Source organism: Adiantum capillus-veneris, chromosome 2, assembly GCF_014529385.1.
Source record: "Adiantum capillus-veneris isolate H3 chromosome 2, ASM1452938v2, whole genome shotgun sequence".
Lineage (NCBI taxonomy): Eukaryota > Viridiplantae > Streptophyta > Polypodiopsida > Polypodiales > Pteridaceae > Adiantum > Adiantum capillus-veneris.
Genome location: NC_140932.1, coordinates 67,251,290 through 67,273,633, shown reverse-complemented (window position 1 = coordinate 67,273,633; position 22,344 = coordinate 67,251,290). Strand labels below are relative to the sequence as shown.

At 43.7% G+C, this 22,344-nt stretch overlaps 2 protein-coding genes across 5 annotated transcripts; both read left to right on the top strand.

Annotated features, from left to right (window-relative positions):
- Positions 1-1,783: 1,783 nt before the first annotated feature.
- On the top strand, positions 1,784-6,570 carry LOC147462919 (uncharacterized). Of its 4 annotated transcripts, XM_086486070.1 has the most exons (8): positions 1,784-2,652; positions 3,211-3,217; positions 3,307-3,341; positions 3,435-3,495; positions 4,617-4,650; positions 4,750-4,842; positions 5,148-5,171; positions 5,282-5,356. In XM_086486070.1, exons 1-8 carry the CDS (start codon positions 2,562-2,564, stop codon positions 5,354-5,356), a joined length of 420 nt encoding a protein of 139 aa, XP_086342196.1. In that variant the 5' UTR covers positions 1,784-2,561. The 4 variants fall into 4 exon arrangements, 2 of the variants coding, with proteins under 2 accessions (XP_086342196.1, XP_086342192.1); XR_015184741.1 differs by lacking the exons at positions 1,784-2,652; positions 3,211-3,217; positions 3,307-3,341; positions 3,435-3,495 and having other exon boundaries at positions 3,937-4,650; positions 4,750-5,171; positions 5,282-6,566; XM_086486066.1 differs by lacking the exons at positions 1,784-2,652; positions 4,617-4,650; positions 4,750-4,842; positions 5,148-5,171; positions 5,282-5,356 and having other exon boundaries at positions 2,724-3,341; positions 3,435-4,200.
- Positions 6,571-6,962: 392 nt separating this feature from the next.
- On the top strand, positions 6,963-9,257 carry LOC147462918 (uncharacterized). The gene has a single exon (XM_086486058.1). The coding sequence runs from the start codon at positions 6,963-6,965 to the stop codon at positions 7,887-7,889; it is 927 nt and encodes a 308-aa protein (XP_086342184.1). The 3' UTR covers positions 7,890-9,257.
- Positions 9,258-22,344: the final 13,087 nt, after the last annotated feature.

Here is a 22,344-nt window from a genome sequence, read left to right as displayed (position 1 = left end):
CACTTGCACAGGATAGGCCACCTAAGGAGCATGATGTCACATCATGGACTGTCACCACCCTCAATCCGGCACTTGCCACCGACGCTGGCCAAAACGGCAACAGGCTCCACCCCTTGCGTCACCTTGTGCAACTTACACAGCGGCTACGTGACGGCCTCCATCGCTAAGATGAGGCAACTCTCACTCTCCAACTTGATACCTTTCAAATGGTCACGAGCTTGTATATATAGCCCACACAATTGCTCTCCTTTCCTACATACAGGACCACTACATGGCCATGTGGCCTACACTGAGTCATCGAGCCTCTAAAGGCATTGAAAATCTTCAAAAAACATCTTCATATACTCCTCTTTTGGGCCCTCCTTCCCTTTGCTCCCATATACTGCTCCGAGGTCAGATCTCTAATCCGCAAGGCCCGGTCGAAGCTTCACCATACCAACTTCAAGCCACAAGTACCTGGATGCGTTTCGAGATTCTCGACGTTACAAACCAAGGACGTCAAAACCAACAAAAATCATATGTAAGCTCACTACCGCCAAATGCTTCCAACTCTACCAGGCCGTAGCTCAACGCCTGTCAAAATCACAAGCCATCGATCCCTATTGATTTCACATGAGGTGCTCTATCTGCTGGAACTCTATCAAATTCCCAAAGATGCCAGATGTCACGATTTCTAATGCGGTCAGTTGGGCTTATAACTGGCCCCTGTAAAATATTCAACTAGCCATAACTTGCTATCCAGACCTCTGATTGGCAATCCAAAAAGACACGCATGCTCCATAACTCGAGCTCCAGACATCTATCTACTCACATCTACATTGGCCATCTGTCCCCAGTTGCCCTGTCCATCAGGGATCTGCTAAACCTTCTAAATTTGAACTGCAATATCTTGAGCACCAGGGTTTTGTTAAGCCGTCTGGATCGGCCTAGAGCACCCCAAACTCCACATTCTAGAGCACTGACTTGGCACTTTGGGCACCTTCATCTTCTATCCCATCTGGACCTAACTTGAAGCCTGCATACATTTCCGCCACCTGCCTTAGCCTTCTGTACTGCACCTGCTTACAGCCTTTTCCTAGCATATACCACTTTCCAGCTCGGACCAACTTTGGTTGCACCAACGTCCCCAATTTGTAGATGTATGGTTTCCCAAAAAAGACTGTAGCAATTTTGAGCAAGAATCAAGAAATCTTGCAAAGCTATGTTGTCATAAAAAACAAATCCATGTTGGACTCTTCAATGCTTTAAATATTCCATTGAAGGAAGAATACGTTGGTGCACCCATTTTGTGTCGACACAGGGAGAAGCTAGAAGCAGGTGCCCGGTATCAAGCAGGATAATGGTATCGCACTTTGGATGGTATCAGATATATTTTTGATCAGGTTTACAGTGATGTGTATGTCGGATGTGATACATAACCAGTTGAACATAGCAGATTGAAGCCCTAAGTGATGGTGCCATGGTGTAGGCAAAATGGATGTTAAAGTTATTCAAGCTCAAAGGTCGTTATTTGGCGACTCTCCAAGGGGGTGCATACGTTTGAAGGTCACAAGGATCGGGACGAGTTTGTGCTTTATCAAGCACATGACATATCGCGTAGAGGAAACTATGATAATCAAGGCAAAGGTCTTGTTTTTTTGAGGCAGATTAAAGCCGACGGTTGTTGGTGTGTGCAAGGGGGCCAAGCCCAAAAGCTTTTTAAAGCTATTAAAAGAAAAACACGAGTTGCTACAGTCGACGAGTAGTTGAACAGAGAAGAGGGCCGCCACGGGTGGCCAGCTCGTGGAGCAGTGCATGCGGAAGGAGTGCGCTGCAGTTGGCAGGGAAAGGAAAGCCACATGGTGGCGGGCTGCCTAAAGAAGAGCATAGCCACTTGGAGCTTGCATGAGAAGGAGGAGGTCTCCAGTTAAAGTTGAAGGGGATATTAGCTCTGCAGGCTAGCACTGTACAGGGGGGAGAAGGGGCCGAGGGGGTCTCTGGAGAGTGCAGAGGAGGCGAGGAGCCGCCAGGCCAGGGGAAGCGGCCAAGGAGAGGTGGTGGCTACTATACAGGTACAAGAAGAAGGGGCCACCAGTGAGAGCCAGTGAGAGCGTGGCTGCAAAGGCAGATGTTGTGGAGGTGTCACCAGAAGGTGGGCTGGAGAGCCGCCACAAGGCAACACAAGGCTTGAGGGGCCGCCAGTGGAAGGGCTGCAGAAAAAGGTGAGAGGCCGCCAATGATGGCGTGAGACAGGAGGTTAGGTGGCACAGTTTACAGAAGGAAAGGAGGGGTCGGCTTCCATTGCATGACGAGCAAGGCTGGGAAAGTAGAGTTTCACAAAAAACTGTCGGTTCGATTGCAAAGAGGAGAAGAGGCTGGAAGGTTACAGTCAAGGAAGGCATTGTTTTGGATGGCAGGGGGGTCGCCATGCAGAGAGGACCAACTCGCAAGCAAGAGGTGGCGCAATTGAACAAGAGGGAGAAGGTGGCCTCGTAGGAGTGCATTGGAAGGTGGAGTCGTTAACTACCTAAAAACGGGTGCTATCTGCAAGCCAAGAAGACAGCAGCGGGTTTGATAGGTTGATGGTCGCCAAGGGGAGAAAAAATATCAGATGTTGTATACATGTCGTTCATGGTCAGCCAAATCACCCCGACTCTAGTCATTATCTTTCTGGTGCTCGATTCACTATCTCCAAGCTCTCTCTTCCTATCAAGTTTGTGTGGGTGTGTTGTGTATGTCATTGATTTTTGTGGAAGTGAATGCGTGGTTTATACCGTGAGAATAAAAGCTTGAGCGCAAACTTGAGTCTGTCAATAATCTTGGGATATCTGAGGGCGCCAAAATGGCTTATGTGTGATTAAATGGTGTTATGCTTAAAGGTCGAGATAATAGAGTACGTGCTTTGTGGTAGAATGTTTGCAATTAGGGATGGTCGGGATTGGGCTTGGACAACAGTTGTTTGCAGATTGTGTATCATGGTGTGTGTCTCCTAGGGGATAGGGGTGTTGTGAGATCATTGAGCTATATAGAGGCATTGAGTTTATGTGCTGGTGGTTTTCCCATTTCCCCCTTGCCATCTTGTGGTGCCCCCACTGACGACCCACTGATTGCTTCCTAACAAGGTGTTCTTGAGTCAAGATGAAGCAGGAATTTGGTCCAGTGTTTAAAGGAGATGAGGATGCAGATGATTGGCTTGTCGATTTTGAGTTATTTATGCTGGCAGTATTGCAGATGCCAGGTGATGAAGCAAAGCTCCGGACTGTACCTTTGGTGCTGCGAGGTAAAGCAAAAGTTTGGTTCGATGGCTTAGAATATGCACACAAGCAGACCTGGATCGGATTTTGAGAGCACTTTCTACAAAGGTATCGAAAAGTGGTGTCGGCTTCGGAAGCACATGCAATGATCAAAGGCTTGCAGCAGGAAGTAAGTGCAAATTTTTATGCTTTTGTTGATAGATTTGAAGCTTGTTGGGGGGGATTTTGTGGTTGCTTGGGAACTTATGACGAAGCTGTCCGAGTCGCCAAGGCAAAGAGTCGAAAGATGAAGAAGAAGATGGAGGCAGGATTACTACAATCGGCAATCACGGTAGCCAGTGGACCTAAGCCCAGACAGATTGATGAGCATCAAGAGGTAAAAGCTCGTATTTTTATTGATATGAATGTGATCGAAGCACGTGAAGTTGATGCCAGGCTAGAAGAGATAGAAGAAGTGCCAACCAGGGCTCAAGAGGTACAGCGAGGCATATTCAGGGTGCCACCCAGTTTGCTTCCTCAAGAGAGGGAGGTGGTAGAATCTCTTAAAGAAGAGGTGTCAGTTGTAGAGCCAGCAACGAGGCTCACAGCAAAGGTGCAAGAATTGGCAAGCTCAGAGGAGGAGTTCGAAAGTTCTCAAAGTTCTAGTAGTGCTTTGGATACAGATGCTACATGGGAGATGGAGTCCATGTCTTCTAGGTATGAAACTTATGATGTTTTTCATGAAGATAAGGTGGAGAACAATGTATGCAAGCTGCCTGCCAGCCATCTAAAGGTCGAGAAAAATCATAGTGCAGGTGTGGAAATGTCTTGTGTGCACAGGCCAGTCGAGTAGCCCTATCAAATGTCGTGTGATGGTGAGTCCCTATTGGAGGAAGAGGTATGGTTGGATTGTGCATCAATTTTGATTAGAGAGCAAGTTTTTGAGGATGACTTGCAAGAGATAGAAGCAAAATCTGTGGCATATCGAAGTGATTTATCTATGCAAGGGGTGGGGCAACCTTGCCTTGGTGAGCATGTAGAGGTGTACTTTGAGGTTTCAGAGTTTGTGTGTAGTCATGGAGAGTTAGCTCCAGCAGATGACTCTATGAGAACTGACACAAGTGCAGCCTATGAGAGCGAGGCTCCATGCAGCGAGGAAGGTGATACCAACTTTGCAGGTGATGAGGTGTTTGAAGAACAGGTTAAAGCTTTAGCAAGTCATGATCTTGAGTATGAAAAGGTGGTCTTGGAGCCATGTTTAGAAGATTTGGATACAGGTTCGCAAGGGGATCAGGTTTGCTTGCCTATGCAGCATGCTCAAGAAAATGGCATGGTTTTGAATCCATGTGTTAGGTTGTTGATGGGTATGTTGTTCCAGGTTGTTTTGCAAGGTGTACTATACAGGTTTCAATACTCACGTGATGAAGATGAGGATATGGTGGGTTCTATAGAAGATGGCATGATAGTTGTTTATGGTACTAGTGCTTCGAGGTATCGAAAGTATGCTTATGATTGGCAGAAATGTTTGTGGACGCAGGGTGACAAAGCTCGATGCTACAAAGAGCTGTTAGGGTGGCGAGTTTATTGGCCTACAAATGCGGCGGAGGCCTTGGATATGCATGTTTTACAGGTGGATGGCCACGGCCATGGTTTTGTTTTTTATCCAGGTGGACTCTATGTCATACTTGGGGAAGCCTTGAGCTTTTCATTTGACCCTGGAGGGTGATGGAGTAGCTGATGCTTTTCTATCTATTTCTATCCTATCTATATAGCCTCTATATATCTATTTTATATCAGTTTCTCTATGCAATGCTATTTTGCCTAAATAAGAATGCGGTTGAGCATAAATGCTCAACGAGGGGGTGGGCAATGATGGTGCACCCATTTTGTGTCGACACAGGGAGAAGCTAGCAGCAGGTGCCCGGTATTAAGCAGGATAATGGTATCGCACTTTGGCAGGTATCATATATATTTTTGAGTAGGTTTCATAGTGATGTGTGTGTCGGATGTGATACATAACCGTTCGAACATAGCAGATTGAAGCCCTAAGTGATGGTGCCATGGTGTAGGCAAAATGGATGTTAAAGTTGGTCGAGCTCAAAGGCCGTCATTTGGCGACTCTCCAAGGGGGTGCATACGTTTGAAGGTCACAAGGATCGGGACGAGTTTGTGCTTTTCAAGGACATGACATACCGTGTAGAGGAAACTATGATAATCAAGGCAAAGGTCTTGTTTTTTTGAGGCGGATTAAAGCCGACGATTGCCGGGGTGTGCAAGGGGGCCAATCCCAAAAGCTTTTTAAAGCTTTTAAAAGAAAAAAAGGAGTTGTTGCAGTCGACGAGTAGTTAAACAGAGAAGAGGGCCGCCACAGGTGGCCAGCTGGCGGAGCACTGCATGTGGAAGGAGTGCGCTGCAGCTGGCAGGAAAAGGGGAGCCACATGGTGGCGGGCTGCCTGAAGAAGAGCGTAGCCACTTGGAGCTTGCATGAGAAGGAGGAGGCCTCCAATTGAGGTGGAAGGGGATATCAGCTGCTGCAGGCCAGCGATGTACAGGTGGGAGAAGAGGCCGAGGAGGTCTCGAGAGAGTGTAAAGGAGGCGAGGATTCAGCAGGCCACGGAAAGCGGCCAAGGAGAGGAGGTGGGTACTGTATGGGCAGGAGAAAAAGGGGCCACCAGTGAGAGCCAGTGATCATGTGGGTGCAAAGGCCGGTGTTGTGGAGGTGTCGCCATAAGGTGGGCTGGAGAGCCGCCACAAGGGAAGACAAGGCTTGAGGGGCCTCCAGTGGAAGAGCTGCAGGAGAAGGTGAGGGGCCGCCAGTGATGGCGTGAGACAGGAGGTTAGGTGGCGCAGTTTACAGAAAGAAAGGAGGGTTCGGCTTCGATTGCATGACGAGCAAGTCAAGGAAAGGAGAGTTTCACAAAAAACTGTCGGGTCGATTGCAAAGAGGAGAATAGGGTGGCGGGTTGCAGTCAAGGAAGGCATTGTTTTGGATGGCAGGGAGATCGCCATGCAGACAGGACCAACTCGCAAGCAAAAGGTGGCGCAATTGAACAAGAGGGAGAAGGAGGGCTTGTAGGAGTACATTGGAAGGTGGAGTCGTTAACTACCTGAAAACGATTGCTATCTGCAATCCAAAAAGACAACAGCGGGTTTGATAAATTGATGGTCGCCGAGGGGGGAAAACTGTCAGATGTTGTATACATGTCGTTCATGGTTAGCCAAATCACCCTGACTATAGTCATTATCTTTCTGGTGCTCGATTCACTATCTCCAAGCTCTCTCTTCCTATCAAGTTTGTGTGGGTGTGTTGTGTATGTCATTGATTTTTGTGGAAGTGAATGCGTGGTTTATGCCGTGAGGATAAAAGCTTGAGCGCAAACTTGAGTCTGTCAATAATCTTGGGATATCTGAGGGCGCCAAAATGGCTTATATGTGATTAAATGGTGTTATTGCTTAAAGGTCGAGATAATAGAGTACGTGCTTTGTGGTCGAATGTTTGCAATTAGGGCTGGTCGAGATTGGTCTTGGACAATAGCTGTTTTTAGATTGGGTATCATGGTGTGTGTTTCCTAGGGGATACGGGTGATGTGAGATCACTGAGCTATAGAGGCATCGAGTTTATGTGCTGGTGGTTTTCTCATTTCCCCCTTGCCATCTTGTGGTGCCCCCACTGAGGACCCACTAATTGCTTCCTAACAAGGTGTTCTTGAGTAAAGATGAAGCAGGAATTTGGTCCAGTGTTTAAAGGAGATGAGGAAGCAGATGATTGACATGCCGATTTTGAGCTATTTATGCTTGCAGTATTGCAGATGCCAGGTGATGAAGCCGACTTGGATCAGATTTCGAGAGCACTTTCTACAAAGGTATCGAAAAGTGGTGTCGGCTTCGGAAGCAGATGCAATGATCAAAGGCTTGCAGCAGGAAGTAAGTGCAAATTTTAATGCTTTAATTGATAGATTTGAAGCCTGTTGGGGGGATTTTGTGGTTGCTACCCAAACAACCAATGCGGGATTCTTTAAGCGGGAAACGTTTCTATCATGTTTGCCTCCCTATATTCGAAAGAGAGTGGAGTATGAATATCCAAGCACTTATGACGAAGCTGTCCGAGTCGCCAAGGCAAAGAGTCGAAAGATGAAGAAGAAGATGGAGGCAAGATTACTACAATCGGCAATCACGGTAGCCAGTGGACCTAAGCCCAGACAGATTGATGAGCATCAAGAGGTAAAAGCTCGTATTTTTATTGATATGAATGTGATCGAAGCACGTGGAGTTGATGCCAGGATAGAAGAGATAGAAGAAGTGTCAACCAGGGCTCAAGAGGTACAGCGAGGCATATTCAGGGTGCCACCCAGTTTGCTTCCTCAAGAGAGGGAGGTGGTAGAATCTCTTAAAGAAGAGGTGTCAGTTGTAGAGCCGGCAACGAGCCTCACAGCAAAGGTGCAAGAATTGGCAAGCTCAGAGGAGGACTTCGAAAGTTCTCAAAGTTCTAGTAGTGCTTTGGATACAGATGCTACATGGGAGATGGAGTCCATGTCTTCTAGGTACGAAACTTATGATGTTTTTCATGTAGATGAAGTGGAGAACAATGTATGTGAGCTGCCTGCCAGCCATCTGAAGGTCGAGAAAAATCATAGTGCAGGTGTGGAAATGTCTTGTGTGCACAGGCCAGTCGAGTAGCCCTATCAAATGTCGTGTGATGGTGAGTCCCTATTGGAGGAAGAGGTATGGTTGGATTGTGCATCAATTTTGATTAGAGAGCAAGTTTTTGAGGATGACTTGCAAGAGATAGAAGCAAAATTTGTGGCATATCGAAGTGATTTATCTATGCAAGGGGTGGGGTTGTTGGGGTATAAAGCCCAATGTGGTCGCCCAGGTAAGTGGGCGGGCCGCCAGGTATGTACACATATTCTTTTGTAAAAACCTAATAAGAACTCACTATGCTCTACACATTACAGTAGAGCGAGTTCACCATATCGTCGTGCTCTTCTTCTCTCACTCTCTCTCGCGTCGCACTTCCGCTCGTACTCCTTCAACTGGTATCAGAGCTCAGATCGAGGCTCGGGGCAACACTGCAGGAGGCTAGAGTCACCAACTCAGATTGGAGTGAAACTCGACAGGCGAAGACATGGCCCCAAATCTCGTGGGAGCTTGGTGTGCTCAGAATTTCATTCTGAGGTCATCTCGGTTACCATTCGGCTTTGACAAAGTTCTGCGCAGGCCATTTTCGACTACGTGGTCTCGACGGATGCAGATCCGACTGTGCAAATTTGGGGTTTTCTGCCTACGACTGCAGGTGCTCAGGATATCGACACTCCTAGAGTGTTGATTTGTGGCTGTCTACACATCGAAGGACGGTTCACAGTTCTTGGAGGCGTGTCACATACGACACAGGCGCATCTACACACAAACTCTAGGCGACATCCACTAGTTCATCAGGTAGCTTGTGTTTGCTGCTTGAGATTCCAGATTTCATCCTGACATTACAGGTACTTCCACATGGGATGTATTGTCAGAGATGATGTATGTCTGTTGAGGGTTTGCTGGCTGTGAGTCACGCAGCAAACAACCGCCGTAGCGGTTACAGCATATAGTGGAAAATTTGTGGATGTATGACTTTGTGGGAAGTCTATGTACTGTGAGATTTACTGCAACCTTTGTTGAGGGTCGAGTGAGGTTTTATTGAGCTCGGGAATTCTTGAATGTTGAGATCCTTTCGGTGATACAGGTCTTGGAGCGATCCCTTGAGCACCCTTAGATAGGCAGCTAGGATGTATTGACTGTGAGTTAGACAGTTGGGATTGCATCTTTGCTTTACTGCCGTTGAGGCATTGTCACAATCTATGCTTATAGGACAGTGACAGGACAGTCAGAGACAGTACAGGTGCAGGACAGGTTTACCTGCAACTTACAGTGTCAGAGAGACAGTGTTTTTTGAGCTTTTTTTTTGTCTATTTTTAGTACACCAGAGCAATTTTACAAAGGAGACTCTGCCGAAATTTATGCAGAATCTGAAGCTTTCTTGGTTCATTTGACAGGTTGATATTGGTTCAGAGGTCAGTTTACAGGGGAAATTCTGCCGAATTTTTCCCAGGAAAGTAAACTACTGTGAAGCGTAGCTATGGCTGGTGGATCATAGGACACTGCTCTTTACAATATCAAGAAGCTGGATGGAACCAATTTCCCATTGTGGAAGCAGCAAATTTGGCCCGTGTTGGTACAAAAGAAGCAGATAAAACCTATAAAGCTCAAGGGGATAAAACCAGAAGATATGGACGAAGATGAATGGAGCGAAATGGATGAATTGGCACTTTCTACCATTATGCTGACTTTGGCAGAAAGCGTTTACTTCAATGTAGCAGACGAGATGTCGGCTTATCAAGCATGGTTAAAGCTGAGTGATCTTTATGAGAAGCAGAGTGCAGCTTCACAGGTATACTGGCTTAAGAAGCTTGTTGACTTGAAGATGAAAGAAGAGACACCTATGTCCAATCATCTGAATGAATTCAACACAATCTATAGTCAGTTGTCAGCTCAAGGTGTCAAGTTTGATGAACCTGTTAGAGCTATGTTCCTGTTGATCACATTGCCGGAAAGTTGGGACACTTTTCGCACAGCTTTGAGTAATTCTGCACCTCCAGATGGTTTGAACATAGCAGGTGTAGAAGGAAGTTTGCTTACTGAAGAAACCAATAGAAAGACAATGGACAAAGGCAAAGGAACAGCCTTAGTTGTCAGGGGAAGGACCAAAGAAAAGTACAAAGGTGGAAAGAGGAATCAGTCTCGTAGCAAGTCCCGCAGTGCTAAAGGCAAGAGTGACATAGAATGCTACCATTGTGGCAAGAAGGGTCACATGAAAAGAGACTACAGAGAATGGAAAGCAGAAAAAGGCAAAGAGAAAGCTGAAGACCATGGTGAGAAGAACAAGTCCTTAGTGAATATTCAAGAAATAAATGTGAAACATTGTTGCAGAGGATGACAGTCTAATGTCAGGAGACATCTACTTCTTGAAGAATACAATGGACTCAGCTCTTCTTATAGCATCTGATGAAAATCCACTGAGTGACTGGATTATAGACTCAGGGGCATCACTTCATGTGTCTCCAAACAAGGAGTGGTTTACTTCTTATGTGACCACTAAAGATCATGTTCGGTTAGGCAATGGGCAGACATGTGAGATCTTAGGTATTGGAGATGTTCAATTGAAGTTTCAGAATGGCTCTTCTTTCACGCTAAAGAATGTGAGACATGTTCCCGCAATTACAAAGAGCTTGATCAGCACAGGTTTACTTGATGATGCTGGCTACGTCACCACTTTTGGACAGAACATGTGGAAGATATCCAAGGGTTCTATGACAGTAGCACATGGAGTAAAGTCTGGAGGACTTTACATGATTTATGTATCAAATGTCTCTAAAAATGTAATCAATGTAACCGAGCAGCCGAACGTTTCTTTGTGGCATAGCCGGTTAGGACATATGTCCAAGAAGGGAATGGAAATCTTGTCTCGTTCTGGTTATTTTCCTGGCTTTTCATTTAATGATTTTGAATTCTTTGAACATTGTCTGTATGGTAAGCAAACACAGCAGCCACATAAGCATAGAAGCAGTAGAAGAGATACACAGTTGGCACTTGTTCATAGTGATTTGTGTGGACCTATGCCTAATCTATCTCTAGGGGGAGCTTCTTACTTTATGACATTTATAGATGATTACTCGAGGAAAGTATGGGTTTACTTTCTCAAGCACAAGGATGAAGCTTTTAGTGTTTTTAAAACGTTTGTGACACTTGTGGAGAACCAGAGTGGCAAGAAGCTTAAAGGCTTACGCACTGACAATGGTGGAGAGTATGTTTCAAAGGCCTTTCAGGACTTTTGTGAGTCAAAAGGTATAAAACGTGAACTTACTGCTCCTTACAATCCTCCTCAAAATGGTGTTGCTGAGAGGATGAATAGCACCATACAAGAGAAGTTCAAAAGTATGTTGTCTAATACACAGCTGCCAAATGGGTTTTGGGCTGAAGCTGTATCAACAGTTGTTCATCTTGTAAATAGATCTCCTAGCAAGGTTTTGTAGAAGGATTCAGTGCCAGAGATGGTATGGTCAGGCAAAATGCCCTCATACAAGCATCTCAGAGTCTTTGGCTATGAGGCATATACTAACGTTCCAAAGGAATTTAGGAACAAACTTGATCCAAAGAGTAGAAAGTGCATCTTTCTAGGCTATGGGAATTCTGGTGAGATGGGGTACAGACTTTGGGATCCCGAATCCAGAAAGGTTGTCCGCAGCAATGATGTTCACTTTAATGAATTCAAATATCATTCTAAACCAGAGAGAGTTGAGGAGATTAGAAGAGTTTTCTTCCAAGAAGATAGACCTGCACGTGCAAGACAAAATGTCAGGGCTCAAGAGGAGCAAGGACAGGATAGAGTGGAACCACAGGTTGTGGCTGAGCCTGAGCCACCTATTGTGCGTAGATCTGGACGTGTCACACGACCTCCTGATAGGTTTGTTCCATCTATGAACTATGTCATGTTGACTGATTGCAATGAGCCTTCATGTTACAAGGAAGCAGTGCAAATGAAGGACTCCGGGAATTGGCAATTGGCCATGCAGTCAGAGATGACAGCTCTGCATAAAAACCAGACATGGAAGCTAGTTAAATTAACACGGGGCAAAAAGGCTCTACCTTGTAAATGGGTTTACAGGTATAAGATCACCACTCATGATAGTCAGCCAAAGTACAAAGCAAGGCTTGTTGCCAAGGGCTTTAAGCAAGAACAAGGCATTGACTTTGATGAAGTCTTCTCTCCGGTGGTCAAGATGACTACATTGAGATGCTTTCTTGCATTGGTTGCCATATTAGATTTGGTGTTGCACCAAATGGATGTCAAGACAGCTTTCTTGCATGGTGATTTAGATGTGGAAATTTACATGCAGCAGCCAGAAGGGTTTGTTGAGAAAGGCAAGGAATATTGGGTATGCCAATTGTTAAAGAGTCTTTATGGCTTAAAACAATCACCGAGGGCATGGTACCATAAATTTCACAAGTTTATGCTTTCTCAAGGCTACAAACGTAGTGAGTTCGATCACTGTCTATATACAAAGAAGGCTAAGGATGGTAGTTGGCTGATCCTTATTTTGTATGTGGATGACATGTTGATTGCTGGCAAGCACTTGGAAGAAATTTCAGCTTTGAAGTCAAAGATGGAAAAATCGTTTGACATGAAAGACATGGGTGAGGCAAGTCATATACTTGGTATGCGCATTGAGAGAGACGGATCAAAGAAGTTGATTTGGTTATCTCAAACAGAGTATATTGACAAGGTTTTGCAACGTTTCAATATGGAGAAGGGAAAGGCATTGAGTGTTCCATTGCCACCATATGTGAAACTTAGCAAACAAGATTGTCCTGTGTCTGAGGAAGAACATGCTGAAAAGGATAAGATTCCATATGCGTCTGCAGTGGGTAGTTTAATGTATGCAATGATTGCTACTCGCCCAGACATTGCATTTGCAGTGGGAGTAGTAAGTCGATACATGTCAAACCCAGGCAAGAAACATTGGGAGGCAGTGAAAGGAATATTGAGATACCTGAAAGCTACAAAGAGTATGCGTATATGCTATGGGAGTCAGAAGCTAAGTGTAAAGGGTTTTACAGACTCAGATTATGCAGGTGACTTAGAAAACCGAAGGGCTACGTCAGGGTATGTCTTTACATTGGCTGGTGGAGCAGTATCATGGAGTTCTAGATTACAAGATTGTGTTACTCAGTCTACTACAGAGGCTGAATATGTTGCAGCATCAGAGGCATGCAAAGAATCAATTTGGCTTAATCGACTAGTAACAGATTTGGGAATCAAAGAAGAGATGCCTGTGTTATATTGTGATAGTCAAAGTGCTATAAAATTGGCTCGCAATCCAGTTTATCACTCAAAGACAAAGCATGTGGATGTGAAGTATCATTTCATGAGGGAAATGCTCAAGGATAAGCAACTTCAGCTTGTCAAAGTTCACACCACAAAAAATCCTGCTGATCTACTTACAAAAGGACTTCCTCAGAGATCTTTGCACATTTTTGCAAGCAGTTAGGTGTAGGGTAGTACATCACTTCTCTACATCTCTTGTATATTAGCTTGTATAGTAGCTTCTCTCACACTTAAAGTACCACATTGGACTTTAAGTGGGAGGTTGTTAGGGTATAAAGCCCAATGTGGTTGCCCACTTAAGTGGGCGGGCCACCAGGTATGTACACATATTCTTTTGTAAAAACCTAATAAGAACTTACTATGCTCTACACATTACAGTAGAGCGAGTTCACCATATCTTCGTGCTCTTCTTCTCGCACTCTCTCTCGCGTCGCACTTCCGCTCGTACTCCTTCAGGGGAAACCTTGCCTTGGTGAGCATGTAGAGGTGTACTTTGAGGTTTCAGAGTTTGTGTGTAGTCATGGAGAGTTAGCTCCGGCAGATGACTCTATGAGAACTGACACAAGTGCAGCCTATGAGAGCGAGGCTCCATGCAGCGAGGAAGGTGATACCAACTTTGCAGGTGATGAGGTGTTTGAAGAACAGGTTAAAGCTTTAGAAAGACATGCTCTTGAGTATGAAAAGGTGGTCTTGGAGCCATGTTTAGAATATTTGGATACAGGTTCGCAAGGGGATCAGGTTTGCTTGCCTATGCAACATGCTCAAGAAAATGGCATGGTTTTGAATCTATGTGTTAGGTTGTTGATGGGTATGATGTTCTAGGTTGTTTTCCAAGGTGTACTATGCAGGTTTCAATGCTCATGTGATGAAGATGATGATAAGGTGGGTTCTATAGCAGATGGCATGATAGTTGTTTATGGTACTAGTGCGTCGAGGTATTTAAAGTATGCTTATGATTGGCAGAAAGGGTTGTGGACGCAGGGTGACAAAGATCGATGCTACAAAGAGCTGTTAGGGTGGTGAGTTTATTGGCCTACAAATGTGGCGGAAGGCTTGGATATGCATGTTTTACAGGTGGATGGCCACGGCCATGGTTTTGTTTTTTATCCAGGTGGACTCTATGTCATACTTGGGGAAGCCTTGAGCTTTCCATTTGACCCTGGAGGGTGATGCAGTAGCTCTATCTATTTCTATCCTATCTATATAGCCTCTATATATCTATTTTATATTAGTTTCTCTATGCAATGCTATTTTGCCTAAATAAGAATGCGGATGAGCATAAATGCTCAACGAGGGGGTGGGCAATGATGGTGCACCCATTTTGTGTCGACACAGGGATAAGCTAGCAGCACGTGCCCGGTATTAAGCAGGATAATGGTATCGCACTTTGGTAGGTATCACATATATTTTTGAGCAGGTTTCACAGTGATGTGTATGTCGGATGTGATACATAACCGGTCGAACATAGCAGAATGAAGCCCTAAGTGATGGTGCCATGGTGTAGGCAAAATGGATGTTAAAGTTGGTCGAGCTCAAAGGCCGTTATTTGGAGACTCTCCAAGGGGGTGCATACGTTTGAAGGTCACAAGGATCGGGACGAGTTTGTGCTTTATCAAGGACATGACATACCGTGTAGAGGAAACTATGATAATCAAGGCGAAGGTCTTGTTTTTTTGAGGCGGATTAAAGCCGACGGTTCCTGGCGTGTGCAAGGGGGCCAAGCCCAAAAGCTTTTTAAAGCTATTAAAAGAAAAAAATGAGTTGCACCAGTCGATGAGTAGTTGAACAGAGAAGAGGGCCGCCACGAGTGGCCAGCTCGTGGAGCAGTGCATGTGTTGGAGCCCAACTTGTCCAACTGTTGTAATGAGTCCACCTTGTAAAGCCTATCAAATTCCCATTTTTATGTCAAAGACATCTTATCATTTTTGATCCACTTGTCTGGGTTATGTAAAGATTAATCAGTCAGTTAGGACCCAGATGTGTTTCCACTTTGTAATTATGATGAAGAGAACCCCATGTACATTTTTGAGCTAATTAGGTGACTAAAGTATAAAAGTCACCTTAGAACCATTTTTTAGATAACATTTGAATATTAATCCTGTGTCGAATTGATAGCCGTTTTTCGACTCTCCATAATTTCCATAGTAAGTTACTCCACCCTACCAAATTCACCCAAACGCTATGGCTATCCCTACCATTTCACTGTAAATAGGCGTGTGTGAGTTAGGGAACTTTTCCCATATTTTCTTAAAAAAACCCTCAATTAGCTAATCACTGGGCTAGTTGAGCCAAAAAAATAAAAAAATAAGAAAATAAAAGTATATAATGGCCTCTTTGTGTGTAAATATTGCATTATATATATGGCCTAAATATAGGGATTTTTATAATTATTCTGGTATTTTATTTATATATTTCTACTTTGATGTGTGTTTTATTAAACATGTGTATGCCTTCTTTCATCCTCTTACACCATAAGTATATTTTGCCAATGTGTACATACTCTAACCTCATATTTTTCTTTTATATGAATCACCCCCAAATTTTCACCCTCACCCTCGTGAAAACAAAAAAATTGATTTCTACTCATTGGTAACGTTTATTATATTATTTACTTGCATAGCTTTTTCTCTTTCACCCAAAATAATTCAAAGAGGGACCATATCATATGATTCCAATATCTTTCCATATCCATAACTCCTCCATATTTTTATTATTATTTTTACTCATTATTCTAACACCATGTGCTCATTGAGCTAAAGTCCATGAATAGTCCATACACTAGTCCCACCATGTATATATTTCTTTATTCACCAATAATCCTCCTCCATGCATGTGTCAAGGGCAACTTGGATGCTTTGTATTATGATATGACAAAGGAGGGGCTCACTCTTGGATGCATTGTACAAACTCAACAAAGGAGGGGGCCACTGAAGACTTTTTGTGAAGAAAAAACATATCTTTTGGTGGGATTTTTAATATCCATCTCCACTCCGAATTTAGAGCAATAGTCAAAAGAGAAAATGTAGCCCACGCTTTGAATAATCACCTCAAATTTTTTCATGATTTTTGGAGTAACCACCGGTGAGCTATGATTTTTTGAGTAGACCCCAATCTTCCCACATTTCTCACAAGTAGCCCATAGTCTTCTCTCACCTCTTTCCACACTTCTACACACACACATTCCTCTCAATCCCTCACTCAAACCTGCACATTCAATGGTTTCTCTCACCTTCTTCACCATTAACCTCCCCTCTTACTTCCATAGCTCTCATATGAGCTCTCCATGTACATACACCATCTCTATGCCTCTCTCTATTATCTCCAAAGTACAATTCCATCTTACTCCTTATATATATACATACATTCAGCATGTGTACCATGCTTAACCTCTACAAATCAAGAGATCTCATTACCATTTTCATCACGATAATCAACCTTGGCGGCGGTGGCGTAAAGAAGGGAAGACGAAGAAGAAGATCGATAGTCATTTTGAGAACCTACACAAGTAAGTCCAAAACTTCTTCAAGCTTCACCATCACAAGGATTTGCTCACTTCATTCAACCATCCACCTCATTCTACCCATTGTAAATGTAACATTAACTTTCTAGTGATTACTAACGACTAACGTACTAACACAAAATAGCCATTGACCTAACCATAAAAGACACCTCACCTCAAGACATGTGTAAAGTAACTCTCTCTCTCTAACTCTCTCTCTCTCTCTCTCTCCTTACTTAAAACTTTACTTTCACCTTATCTACCATCAATAATGCTCTTTTTTGAGCCCACATCCAAGAATCAAGCAGACAAAGAAGGCCCGCAATGTTTTGATATTCAAAAAAATCAAAATCCTGATTTGTTAGCTTGTAAATTAGGATTTTCAATCATCTTAATGAGGGGTCTCCAACCTATAAATAGGCGCCTCCCTCTCCTTCTTGTAAAACAACCTCCAACATCTCACATAGCACCCCAACACTCTATCCGTGAGGAGAGACTTAGGTGTAGCAACCACTTGTGAGCTTCACTCTTGGTGTGAGAGAAGCCTTCAAGCTACACATTGCAAGTGAGAGAGCGTGAGTTCCACAAATCTCAAAACCACTATTGTATATGCTCCTTCATCATCAATAAATTGAGGTTTGGTGCATCAAAGGCGTGATTCGACGTTCAAATCTTCGTCCTTCCATTTGTGCAATACGGTTTGGTGAATTCAAGGTGACTTGTGTATTTTGAGTTTTTATCGGTTGATCTTGATTTTAGAAAGTGTTGTAGTGTGTTTTGAATTGCCAATTTTGTGTCCATTGTAAGAGGGTATTGTGGTGAGAGGTCTCCCACACCCTAAGACAGTGTGTGTGTGTTTTGGCAATGTTTAGCAATCACTAAGCATTGAGTGAGTTTTCTACAAGTTCTACGATAGCATCATAACAAACCATCTCCATTTGCAAGTCACAAATAAGGTATTACGCAAGATCTTTTTCTCTCTCTCTTCCCTTTGCTCTAGCTCTCTCTGGTTCATTTTGTGTGTGTCTTGGTGTGAGGTTGCTTGTGTGTGTTGTGTGGTACATCTTCTTGGTTGTACCAAAATCTCTCTTGCGTCCTAGTTCGCATACCATAACTAGGTGGTGCCCCTATCTTGTTTGGGTTTGGCTGTGGGTTTGCTGTTTTGTTGTGCTTGTGGTTTCCCCATCCCCAATTGAGCAGCATGGGAGCCTTGAGGGGTGTTTAGAGGTCGCCTCTCTTATTGCCCTCCCCGGACCGCCTCAGTACGAGTCTGAGAGAGAAAGAGAGAGAGAAAGTGTGTGTCTTATCCTCTTCGCTACGTGCTTCTCCCTCACCGGATTCACGAAGTGACCACACCATCACGGTAGCCTCTCCGAGAGCTACGCGCCCACACCACGCATTCACATTTTTGAGTTGTTTGCGATCGATCTTTCCTCAAGCTTGTTTTGCTTGTAAGTAGCACAAACAGTTTCTGTTTTGAACAATCAAGTGTTTTATGGAATGAGAGAGATATTAGCTACACATAGATACTCATAGATTTAGGTTTCGCACACTTTTGGATTATGACCTGTGAGTCTATCGCGACTGTATTCGAGATAAATAGGGTTCAAATCTGGTGAGATTAGACTTATAGGTAAGTATACCCTATTGAGAGGATGGTGCCTAGTAATTTTGATGCGATTCCGAGTTCATTTGAGGTGTAAACGGTGTTGTGAGCGCTTAGGGATAGAGTGGTTTGCATTCTACAAGGGTTAATGATTGATGCATCATAGAAGTGTGTATGTGTAGATTGGTCTCAGCCTGACAAGCTAAGGAGATTGCCTCCGTGCACCTACGGGTTAGTCATGTCATCGGATGATAAGTATGTTGTCTGTGTCGTGCTTGTGAGCATGAATAGGGGAATAGTTTTGCCCTAAAATAGCATGCGGAAGGAGTGCGCTGCAGTTGGCGCAGAAAGGGGAGCCACATGGTGGCGGGCTGCCTGAAGAAGAGCGTAGCCACTTGGAGCTTGCATGAGAAGGAGGAGTAGAAAAACGTTGTAAAAACACAAAACAAACAAAAAGAAGAAACAATAAGGTTGTTTGCTTGCCTTGAAAGCAAAACCCACACCATATACTCTTTAAGGGGGTGAAAAGAGTAGATACTCTTTAAGGGGGTGAAAAGAGTAGACATAGGAATTTATGATCCAACACTTGAGAAAACATAAAAATTGCGACTAAAACCAACAAAAAGAAACAGGTGATTGTCATAAGAAAACACTAAGTGAACCTAAAGAGGCCAAGAAGAGATATAACCATTAGCCTAGGGTAAATTGACTGTGTCATGTGATACGACTGATATTCACAAGCTTAAGATGAAGTGTCATCAAATTTGCATCACTTTAAGTGCATTTGAGTTGTGAATTGCCATAGAAAAGTGAAATTTGTGAAGTGCTTGAGTCCAAGGTCAAAATAAGTCCAAACTTCATAAAACTTGAGGGTTAGACTTATATGGGCACAGAGAACACAGCTGTCTAAAAACAGACAAAAAATCAAGTCCCAATTTCTCTTTGTTGAGTCTATCGCGATAGAATGATGAAGTTCGCGATAGAATGATGAAGTTGGTGATTGACTAAGAACAGGAAAAACCCTTTATACCACAGGTTTAACACATCAATACAAGGGTACTCACAAAAATTGAATGAAAATGAACACCATCTTGACCACAAAACTTCAAAACTGGTGTTCTAGAGTCTGAATTCAGAGATAGAGGCAAGAAGGCTTTGACCAAATGTCCAAACAGTGCAAAAACTTGTCAATGCACTACACAGGGAGTGGGTGAACCAGCTGTGGAGATAACTTGAGAGAAATTCCAACAGTGGAGAACATGCCGAGTCTATCGTGATAGACTAGGGAAACTGCTTTTGAGAACCTTATCTTTCAAATTTCCCCTAGGGAGAGCTTTGGCAGAGCCTATACAGCATACACACCAAATTTCAAGGCATTTAGATCACTGAAAGTGAATCTAAGGCCCAGATAGAGACTCAGGCTCTGACCAAAATACTAAAATTGGACCAAAACCCAAACCAAGTGTCCAAACTTCATAAAACTTGAGGGATAGACTATAGAGGGTAAAAGGAACTCAAAGGTGAAGTCACAATTTTAATTTGACTTATGCTGAGCAATTTGTCAGTCTATCGTGATAGACTAGGAAAGTGGTGATTCATACATATTTTGAAAGTTGTGACTATACTGCTAGGACATACTCTCCACATAGATCCCAGCCATCATTTCATATTTGAAATTGGACCACCAAAAGACTAACTAAGTGGTTGTTGTACATACTTGAAAGATTTTTCGTGGTTCAAGGAAAACCCTTGTGTAGATCCCAGAAGGAGATCATCACAGAGCCGCACAGGAAGAAGGAGTCCAGGTAAGCTTTAAGTTTGCAACCTTGCTTTCATTCTTATGTATTTAAGGTCGGGAGCCTTTGTTAAGTCAGGAGCTAAAAGTGTCAAAAGTCAAGTAAGCACCACGTCCACCGAAGATAGTGTACTCAGACGAGACCAGACCCATTAGCACCTATCATTGAAGAGGGTAGTGATACTAATTAACACTTCGTCGGAGAAGTACTTCTTCATAATGGGGAGTCAACAACCAGGAGGTTCCTACGGTGAAGGACCAATGCCAGGGGGAAGCACCTCCCTACATCCTTTAAACGAAACCAAGTTCACTATAATCTTCTTGGAAGGAACAAACTTGAGGGGAGTCTTAGTTTATTCTGACTATCGAGGACGCAAGTGTATTTGCATTGAAGAAAGACTGGCTCAGAGACTGGAGATAATTCGAGTCTATGATAATGGAGACTGATTCCGAGATGAAAAGGGGAACCACTATCTGATAGTTAGTAACCCTGAGGATTACAACAGATATGGAGATAACGTGGCAAAAGGGAAAATGGTTTCAGAAACCCAAGAACCGCTTCCTAACATTGATCGACCTGGAGCACTTTTTATGTATGATAAGAAAACAACCAGGGTCCCAACCTATAATGAGAATGTGGGGATTTACAAGCATGAAAGTAAGGGAATAGTCTCTTACTTTCGATGCAAGGAAAGCGAGGGAATAGTCTCTTATGAAACTGCTATGGGAAAGGATATTGTTTTTTTGACAGGTACGGGCAAGAATACAAAAGTATTCTCCCAGAGGAGGTTAAAAAGGCAACAGTTCCGGGAGCATCAACATATATCCCCGACGAAGTACCAAGAGCCACCTACACCCCTAGAAAGTCAACAAATCCCTTTTTAGAAGAGTATGATGCTACCTCACATTCTACCCGACAACCGACATTCAACTACCAGGACCAACCAGCTACTCAGCCCCATCATTACAGGCATGGCTTTGACAGAGTGCTACATTAGAACAAGACCGAACCCGAGAGGGTTATCAAACCACACGAGGGCTAAGGGATTTACAAGAACCACCACTCTATGCACAGTATCAAGGAGAGAGTAAGCCAAAGACTCAGGGGTCAACAAAGCCTGGAAGACCCCCCTAGAACGAGTTCGAAGAGATGAACCATCTCTTGCAAGAACTGTTAGAAATTATGGCTTAGGAGCACCATTGGGAGAGGAACCTGGCCACTACAGAAGACCAGAGGAGATATATCGACTAGGACGTGGAGATCCAATGATGAGATTTGTAGACCATCGTAGAATTAGACCTTCTCACGTGCAAAAATGGGTAAACAAGAAATACACGTGAAGCGGGGATCCAAGAGATCATGTGGCAGCCTTTGTGCGTGTAATTAGAGCTGTAGAGGTGTTAGACTTTCCTACCCAATTTGTAGGATTTGGTTTAACCTTAGAGGATGATGCTGCTACTTGGTTTGACTCTGTGGAGCGAAGAGACTTTGAGTCTATGGAGGAAGTGTTGGACGATTTTATCGAGGAATTGTCACAAAGGGGAATAGCTCATAATACAGTCTCACAAATCCATAAATTCAAACAAAAAGATGGAGAGTCTGTGCGAAAGGCAGCCCTCCGATTAAAAAGATATGTTAAGTTTTGCCTCGTGGAAGAACTGCCAACTCCGTCCAGACTTATGCTTATATTTATCCAAGCACTAAGGAATGCAGATCTCCAGAAGGATTTACATATGAAAAGGAGCACGACGTTGAATGAGTTAACCAAGGAGGCTCTATACCTTGTGGACAATTGTGCGGTCTACAAAGAGGGTGAGTTCAAGGATCTCGATGATGATTTCTCCTCGCAACAAAGCAAAAGCAAGTCTGCTAAGACAACACCGAAAGGAGAAGTAGCTGTAAGCCAAGAGCAGCTTGTAGAGGAAGTGCTTAAAAACATTAACTTGTATTCCAAACCACAAGCTAAACAGCCAAAATGGTGTGCGATTGAATAAAAATGGACAAACCATGGGACGGAGGAATGTTATTATAACAAGGGATATGTGAGAGAATGACCATACGCTCCGCAAGCTTAGTCTCCATCTCCTCAAGTTCCACCAACGCCTAGATATCAAATAGGCAACCTACCAGGACATGTAGGTGTAGAAATACCACAACCAGTGTTGGGACAACAACCACCCCTACCAAGATTACGACCAGTCGGCATAAGATACACACCAACAGTAACTAAATTAGAAGAGAATTCTTTGGTTCCTATGCATGCATACTACGAAGATCCCAATGGGTATGCTGCAAATCCTGTCTAT

Excerpts from the sequence above, each read along its gene's own strand:
- LOC147462919 (XM_086486066.1), top strand. The coding sequence starts at position 3,520 with ATGAAGAAGAAGATGGAGGCAGGATTACTACAATCGGCAATCACGGTA.
- LOC147462918 (XM_086486058.1), top strand. The coding sequence starts at position 6,963 with ATGAGGAAGCAGATGATTGACATGCCGATTTTGAGCTATTTATGCTTG.